Source organism: Brassica oleracea, chromosome C5 (genome assembly GCF_000695525.1).
Source record: "Brassica oleracea var. oleracea cultivar TO1000 chromosome C5, BOL, whole genome shotgun sequence".
Classification (NCBI taxonomy): Eukaryota; Viridiplantae; Streptophyta; class Magnoliopsida; order Brassicales; family Brassicaceae; genus Brassica; species Brassica oleracea.
The window spans coordinates 30,969,698-30,978,414 of NC_027752.1; the positions used below are offsets into that span (position 1 = coordinate 30,969,698).

Genomic DNA, 8,717 nt, shown 5'->3' on the forward strand with positions numbered 1-8,717 from the left:
GCCGGATCTCAGCAGACATTTCCTTCTTCTTGCTCGCCCACCTATCCTTCAAAGATTCAAGAACTTCCCGATACTTAGCCGCGATATCGCGACGAGCAATACGAGAAGCGCGACGAATGTCCCGATCTCTCTCGACCTCGAGCGCCGAAATTCTTGCCCTTTGAGCAACCATCTGGGATGTGAGAGCCTCGTTCTCCAGATGAACTCTCCTCCAGTCTTCAGTCAAAGCTTCGATCTTTTCGGATCCTTCTTCCCTTCTCGCTTGGTGGGTTCGAGCTCCTTCGAAAGCGTCTTGATCTCAAAACCAATGCTCTTGATTTCCGTGTCGTTCCGAGAAGCCACGACATGATCTTCCATCATCACGACATATTCATTAAAAGCTTCCATCACCTAAGAAGAAATCGAAATAAGCAAATACCACAAAACAGCTTTTCAAATATAATGAAGGCGAGAATCGAACCTTAGAGCTTGCCACAGCAACCTTGGCGTAGGCTTCCCTCTCGACTGAGGAAGCGAGAGATGGGAGACGACAACCCGCAGACCTCATGCGACCAGCGAGGGAAATTAGGTCGCTTTGGGCCGCAAACAAAGAACCATCTCCCTCAGAAACAAACCTAGGAAGAGACGGACCAGGCAAGGCATCCTCTGATGACCGACGTCGCTTGCGAGTCGCCGCCACGGTATCGTCTTCTGAGCCAGGACTCAACGAGACAGGAGGTCGATTCTCTCCTGAAACATCTTCGTCGTCGGAATCATGAATCGAGATCAAGGGAGATTTTCCGGAAGCTCGGCCCCTCGATGCAGACCCAGAAGTTCGGAACAACGACCTCCTCACAAGTTGTCTAGTTAGCCGATCTGAAGACTGGGACTGAACAGAAGGAGTCGCTACGACCACCTGGGAATGTTCGGCCTCGTCTTCAGACTCCTCAACCAAAGGAGCTCTGTCGGTCCGCACCGGCAAGGCGAAGACAGTTTGAATCCGAGTTCGATCAAAAGTAGACCAGTTCGAACGACCTCTCCGAAGGACCCTCATCAGACCACGGATCTCATTTGAAATTGAAGAGCTTCCAGAAGGAACTGAATCAAACGAAAATAAATGAAAAGTTTTAGTCTTCGACTCCCAAAAAAAAAAAAAAATCAACACATAGGCAAAAGAAAACTAACCGATATTCTCGGCCCAACACCGGGGAAGCTGGGAGAAGTCAAAGTCACCCATAGATGCTCGGTCCATATTGAAAACAAAAAATTGCTCGCGCCACTTCTCGTCGCGGTAAGGGATGTCCTCAATGATGTGGCGACCTGGGCGCGGAGACACGAGGAAAGTACCAGGGTTCTGCTTATTCCGCTTCACCAGAATGAGCTGACGAAACTCGTTAAGACCAAAAGCAAGACCCTCCTCCCCAGCCTTAACCAAGAAGGCGACAAGATGCCTAAGAAAGTTTGAGAGAAGCTGGGTAAGCGATAACCCAAGCTCCGCCAGGACCTCGAGTGTTGGCTCCGGGATCGGGAAGAAAAGACCGCAGGAGTGAAAGAAGGAAAGATAGGCTCTGTAGTAGCCTTCTCTAACTGTTTCGGGAGTCTCATGCGTACCGACCAAGTCAAGGACGACGGAACGATCAACCCAATACACCTTATAAAGATTCTCGAGATCATCGGTTGTAGTAGTCGGATGTGGGAAATTGAAAGACGAACACATCTTGAGCTCAAAGAATAGAAAGATTAAGAGCAAAGGAGAAAGAGACGAGAAAGAAGAAGCGGAGGTGAGGCAAAAAGAAGATCATCTACGTATATATAAGCCACCTTAACGGCTTTATCATCGCTATCAAGAAAAGCAATTATGACCTAGCCTATGCCCTAGTGGCGGCTAAAGTAGCCGTTACCGATTAAAATAATAATAAAAAAACGCGCCAACGAAAGACTTTTTTCGAAAACGATCATTAAAACCGAATCCGAGTGATATCGGTTACCAAACGACAAGACCATGGTCAAAAGATAACCGCCCTTTTTCCTTTTCGATCAAATCAAAAAAGAGGCTGGGGGACAAATGTTGGACCTAATTTTGGTCAATACCATAATGGGCCGCGATCAAAGGCATGGGCCTTAAAGGGCTGGAGCCCGTAGCAAGAATACGAGCTCGAGAAGGAGTCGCCGAGGTCGCGGAGATCGTGCAACAAGAAGCTGAGATCGCGGAGCTACCACAGAGATCTCAAAGTCGACGTACTATAAAGGTAGCTGAGATCGCAGAGCTACCACAGAGATCTTGTTATCTTCCAACTTTTAGATTCTTTCTTGACCGATCTCGTTTCTATCACTCGATCTATTTCAATTCATTGTATTCGATCTTATTCATCAATAAAGTCCATTTTCACCTACTGGAAACTATTTAACATTTTTGTGTTCTAAAGATATTGTTGCCTACATCATTTGTCTTCCCTAAATCAAACCCCAATCACTATCAAATACTTAGTGTAGATTTTAGGTTCTACAGCCGGGGTGTCTGTTGCGATCGCCTTGCCCTTGATACGACGAATTCTCTCTTCTTCCGTCTCGGCGTCGATGGTTGCATCGATGGTTGCATCCCCACGGTTCTTGCTTACAGGGATTTCTCCTGATTCCAGGGAGGCTCGATTCTCGGAGATTGTCCTTTAGGAGTCAAAAGTGGCTCTTGACCTTTCTGAGCGGTCGATAGTAGTATGGCGGAGTGCTCTATTATCAGAGGTTCTGTTTCTTTGATCCTCGTTGTTACGTCTTGGTCGCCATTCCATTGAGGATGAGTTTCTTGGTCTCGGTGCAGGATAGCGAGACAGATTTCGAGAGTGGTGGCGGTCGTTGGTGCGTCCACAGGATTCCTCTCTTCTGGTAGGGATCTCTAGTCTACTCCATACTTCACGGCCCTGGTGAGAATTGTGGTCTTGACGGCTGGAGCTTCTAAGGTCTCTGACTTGGTAACCAAGGTTCCGAGCTTCCCGGGAGGAGTGGGCCGAAGGAGTGCTTTTCCTTCTTTTCTCTTCTCGGAGTGATTCATTGTTCCTTGAGGATATCAAAGGGCTAGAGTGTCTCCCATTTATAGGGGATCGAGGTCGTTTGAGAGTGTTCCTTGAGTTGAAAGCTTGGGAGTCTTGCAAGTGAGGCCGGGTTTGGTCGTTTGTGAGATGGTTCTCTGCTCTCTGTTTTATCTTAAGCTCCCTTTCCGCTGGTGATAACTGAGGGCAGGTATTTTCATCATGAGATATGAGTTTGCAGGTGAAGCAGAAGCGATGTAGGCCTTCATAAGTCAGGGAAACCTTCCCCATGTCATCGTTAGGGAAGCCAATTCTGCGCTCAAACTGTAGAGGTTGATCAGCGTCAATTGAGACTTGTATCCGGGCTTTCTTCTCGTCGATGAGAAGCTTTCTACCCAAGGCATTTGCAATTTCCGTAAAAGTTTTGTCATTCCAGAAGTGTACTGGGATTCCTGTTACACTAATCCAAAAGGGGATAGTGTTTGGGAAATTTTCGCTGGTAAAAGGCTCCCAGCGTTCCAAAGCGAAACTCCATTGATTGAAGTGGCATGGTCTCTTATTTAGCACCATCTGAAGATCTGCTTCGTTATCTTAATTAAATTGAAAGCGACCATTTCCAAGGTTAAGTCCACAGACCCTTCCTTCGACGTTCCAGATGCGAGGACGGGGGAGGAGGTGGATCAAAGCGTCGATGCTTCGTCCTCGGATGTGGAAGACGCGTCCGATGAGCGTGAGGCGGAAGCGCTCTTCAGCATCGATGATGTCACAGTCAGGAATTCGGATGATGTCATCTTCGGGAATCATCGGACGGCGACCACCAGAGGAGGATCCCCCGTTACAGACAAGCAGAGAAGATTGACTCATGGTGAAAAGCGGGTGTAAACTTAGCAACAGCTAGAGAGATCAGCGAGGGTTATGAGAGCTAGGGTGGTGGATCTGAGTGTGAGGTGGAGGTGCTTTAAAGGGCGTAGGGCGGGGCTAGGGTTTTGCAAGTCTTGCCTTAAACGGAGAGACGCTTAATGCAGAGGATATTAGAAAACTTGGCAAAGACGCCAGAGAATATTGAGCCGAGATTCAGAAAGAAGGGGTTTGATGGAGGCGCAAGGAGTGTTGGTAGTCTCCCTTGCGTCCCTAGAGCCGATTCAGGAGTCTTAGATCGCCGGGGAGGATACGTCGGAAGTCGAGGATGAACGGATCTTAAAAATCGCCTTTTGAGTCGCAAAACCCTAGCGGCGCCATGGTTTGTTCTTAGTTATGTTGTGTTATATTTATAGATTCTCATCTACAAAATAAACACCCTTTCATCATGGTTCCTCCACCAAGAATTCTCTAATTCCTGTTTTTCATAACATGTTCTTAAAAACAACTTTTAACAAATATCAGTATTGTTAGTGCAAAAGCATAAACAATATTTAAAGATTTAAGAGTTTAGGAACCTTATTTTACTACCATAGGACAACTAATATTTGTAAAAGATAATAAGAACATAAATTAAAATTACAATACGAAAATAAAAGAATAAAGAAGAATTGCAGAGTCGAGATGGTTAATCTCTTTCCTTAAATCTTTAAACGCCCTGTAGTGTGATGGTTTCATAGCGCTCAGATTCCCAGGATACAACTGCAGCATAGTTTATGTTTACCAACACCGAAAAAGAGAATCTATCGAACCTATTTCTGTGATGTACTCTCAGACTCTAAATAAAAAAAAATACTAGCATAACTATTCTGAGTGAGAGAATTGTTTCTTGATTGTATGAATGTGTGTCTTTTCTATAATGCTAGCAAGCTCTTTTATAGAAAAATAATGAGAAGCACAAGTTTTATTTTTCAACACAAAAATGAAACCTCCATGGTGCACTAATGGAGTTTTTAATTTTTGTCATTTATTATGTGAATTTATTCCACATTTTGACCAAGAAATTAAAGAGTAAAATTATTATTGTTTGCCCAATTCAAACAAAATAATATACTTTAAAATGAATTTCTTTTTTATATTTTATTAATATAAAAGATCAACATATATTTGATTTAAGTTAATGAACATGAAGTCCAACTAACAAATCAAAACCCAAATCCAAGTTCAAATATCCAATGAGTGCATTTGCTACTTTGTACAAGTTTCTCAAATCACACACATCAGACCTCCATTTCTCATTCAAATAAAACTTCATTTTTGACATATGAATACATTATTCATAATGTTCAAAAAATAGTCCCAACACTTTTTAATCTAATTACTGTTACTATCGATATGACTTTGTACATAAATGGGCTACATATGACCAAATTGAAGAGAAAGTGTTAGAGGCTGGTATGGTTCGGTTCAATGTCGTAGCGGTATTTGTACATAACGTTACTTGGGGTATAAGTCAATGTGTTATGAGATAAGTACGGAGTAGATATGGGATGAGACGAGATCTCGTATGTTGAGATTCTCTTGTTAGGTTTCAAGTATATATGTAAAGCTTACGAGATGAATACAAACAACACGTTCCCAACATATTCTTCCTTAGTTTACATGGTATCAGAGTCATACTAAAGAGATCCATCGGAAAATATTGTTGAGAAAGAAAATAAATCATGTCATAAGAAGTAGCCAAAGTCGAAGGTGGTGGTAATAGTGGGACTAGTATGTTGTCTCCGTACTTTCTCTCACATTCTGATAATCCTGGTGTGTGTGCGTGAGTGTGAGCATCTCCAAGAAGCACTAAATATATCTTTGTTTTGGATTAAGAATGTGATAGTTTGTGTGGAGCAAGAGACGGCTCCAAGAACCTACTAATGAGTGTAATAGCTGACTAAGAAAGATAGAACACTAAGGTTATGGGTATTCGAAGTAACGAGTTCGATTACCGGCAAAGTCAAAATGACTAACTTGACATGTTTGTTTGGTTTCCGACATGGGGTAATTATGAACCTAGACTCATAACTTATTATTAGTAGCCGAAAAATAACTTTTGCATTTTCTTGAAAATGTTGATCTCATTTCAATGAACTGCAAATTAGGCATTGTGGTTACATCCTGGAATTATTTTAGCCAAATTGTTATTAGCTTAAGAGAAGAACCAATGTCAATAGAGATCAAAACTAGATGAACTAAATTGACAAACCTGGATATAATCAACTGATCAGTTAGCATCACCGACCATCATTTATGACAATTAAACAAAAAACATAAAATATTATACATAGATTTTTTATTATTATACATTAATTAATTAATAAAACAAGAAAAAGATCATTATTTAGTACAACTTGGTGGAGTTAGATCTGCCAAATTTCTTGGAAGCAGAGGAAGTCAAGTCGCCGGATCTCCTCCTTAGCATCTGCCTCATACCGTCGGCTACAAGAACCGCCGGATTATCTTTAAACTTCCCACAAAACGACACATGGGCCCTAACAGCTTCATCAACAGTAGTCATCTTCCGGCGACTGACTTCGTCTCTCACGGCTTCTGAGCAAAGACCACAGAGCCATTTGTTGTCGAAGTTGGATTTGACTTCACTAATGTAATCTCGTGTACACTCTTCCATCAATCCACAACACTCACATCTCACAGATTCAATCTCCATATTCACCAAAGAAAATGGAAAAAAAAACTTATAGCTTAACAAGAAAAGTGTTCTTGGGGTTGATGAAAATGGTTTTCGTGTTGTGTGTATTGAGAACACCTAAGTTAACTGCTTTATATTACTATGTTGCATTCGTTGGCCGGCTCTCAACACTTTCAACAATTAATATTATATTACACTCTAGAGCGATGAATATAATTGGGCCAATATAGTAATTAATAGTAGTCTTACGGTTACATTGGATTTTTATTAATTAATGTGTATGTATGCATCTGCTTGTGTATATATATTCAGTCCAAAATTATAAGGCAATTTTAATGTTTACGACATTATTCCTACCATTATTCATGTTTACCACTATTAAAAAGATTTTTCTTCGTTTTGCGCTTTACATTGCTAGGATTGTTCATCGCGAAATGCAGAACCGGCTTATGGCATTGCAATATAGGTGTGGAGATGAACTGGCTAATGACGGACTGAGCAGATGGAATACCAAAACAGTGTTGCCTTAGTATCAGTGATGCCATAACATCAGCGTACATACATGGCGGATCAGAGCTCCTCCTCTATTTTTGTTCTTGTTCCTTTACATGTTTCCAACTAAAAAGTAGAACATTCTTGTGTTCGAAGGTCATTTCATTGTTTCTATTTCTTTTGATCTCCTAGTTTAGGATCATAAGATTGCACAACTTTTTGTTGTTGTTATAAAGTTAACATTTCAGCAAAAAAAAAAGAAAAAAAGAAAAACAGAAAAAAAAAAAAAAAAGATATTTTCAAAAATATCTTTTTCGTTAGGAGGCAAAAGATTCTTGTACCTTTGATCTCTCTATATATAATAAATAATTATTTAAATAAATAAATATTTTTTTTAATGTTTTCGAATTATATTTTTTCAAATTCAAACTTTTTATAAACTTTCTCTTTGATTTTTTTTTGAATTTTTTTTCAAATTTTTTTTTGAAATTCAAAAATTATTTTTGAAACTATTTTTTAATTTCTTTTAAGTATTTATATATATTTATTAGAATTCTAAACTTCACATTCCAAAAACCATATCTCATCCCTCAACTCTAAACCCTAAGTCTAGATAAGTTAACCATAGAGTTATAAATATCATTTTTCCTTTTTAAAATTGAGAGTAAAAATTGTTAATGTTAAGATGAAAAATTATATTATGAATGTGGTATTTTCGGCAATTTTCTAAAATTATATGAATCATTGATCTTTCTATAGATTAATTTCTAAACAATCACCGTTGTTGTCAGAGAAATTAGCCGTGGGTTTGTGTTACGAAAAAAACCACCAATTGTGTAGCCAACTGGCCATCTTATGACATTATGTTATATAAATTGTAATAAAGAATAAACTATTTATCCAAAAAAAAATCTATGAGTGTTATAAATCAATTGATGGATGTCCATAACCGGTCCGATCTATTAGAGGTCCAAACCGCAGGAGAGAGAGAGAGGAGAGAAATTCGGCCGAGTATGAGATAGAGGCGGCCAAGAGACTTTTCATTCTTCTAGTTTTCCTAATTTACTTATATTTATGATTTGTAATCTTTCCAATTCTTGTATTTTCATTTATGTCTCTTGTAACTCTTATATAAAGGGAACACTTATTCATTAATAATATACAGAAACTTACAGTTCTAAATCCTAAGTTTCACAACAAGTTATCAGCACGATAGCCTCTAACACCCTGAGCCCAAAACCAAAACGCTAAAACCCTAAATGAAAAGGAATCTGCCTCGGAACTTCGAAGAGGCCGTTCTCCCAAACCGTGAAAACCCAGAAAACGATCAAGATATCAAATCGAAGCCCTGGGTGAGACAAATTAGTCAGTGCAAACCGCTTGTCGATCTGACCACCGACGCGCCCTCATGCACAGATACAGTGCGCGCCGATTTGCTTTGGAACCCTAATCTGAACCCGACGATACCGACGAACCCTAATCCGTTCGCGACTCCGTTCCAGCTTGCGTCCAAGACAGCTCGTGTCCAGCTCGCGTTCCGATCGTGTCTAAGCTCGAGGTTCATTCTTGGTGGTCCGGTTTCTACAAACAACTAAACTAAAGGTATTTCGAATTCTAAGAACATAATGAATCGAATTTGGTTGATTGTAAAGAATGAAACCCTAAAA

At 40.3% G+C, this 8,717-nt stretch overlaps 2 protein-coding genes across 2 annotated transcripts; both read right to left on the reverse strand.

The window, feature by feature from the left end:
• Nucleotides 1-222: 222 nt before the first annotated feature.
• LOC106344981 lies at nucleotides 223-1,696 on the reverse strand. Its single transcript, XM_013784262.1, has 3 exons — nucleotides 1,165-1,696; nucleotides 461-1,077; nucleotides 223-390 (listed from the first exon to the last, which is right to left on the reverse strand). Exons 1-3 carry the CDS (start codon nucleotides 1,694-1,696, stop codon nucleotides 223-225), a joined length of 1,317 nt encoding a protein of 438 aa, XP_013639716.1.
• Nucleotides 1,697-6,249: 4,553 nt separating this feature from the next.
• On the reverse strand, nucleotides 6,250-6,705 carry LOC106294058. Its single transcript, XM_013729676.1, has one exon. It carries the CDS (start codon nucleotides 6,574-6,576, stop codon nucleotides 6,250-6,252), a length of 327 nt encoding a protein of 108 aa, XP_013585130.1. The 5' UTR covers nucleotides 6,577-6,705.
• Between the last annotated feature and the right edge of the window lie 2,012 nt (nucleotides 6,706-8,717).

Excerpts from the sequence above, each read along its gene's own strand:
- LOC106294058 (XM_013729676.1), bottom strand. The coding sequence starts at position 6,576 with ATGGAGATTGAATCTGTGAGATGTGAGTGTTGTGGATTGATGGAAGAG.
- LOC106344981 (XM_013784262.1), bottom strand. The coding sequence starts at position 1,696 with ATGTGTTCGTCTTTCAATTTCCCACATCCGACTACTACAACCGATGAT. Across the intron at positions 1,078-1,164 it reads GTGTTGGGCCGAGAATATCG|TTCCTTCTGGAAGCTCTTCA; the intron begins GTTAGTTTTCTT and ends CGTTTGATTCAG. Across the intron at positions 391-460 it reads TTGCTGTGGCAAGCTCTAAG|GTGATGGAAGCTTTTAATGA; the intron begins GTTCGATTCTCG and ends ATTTCTTCTTAG.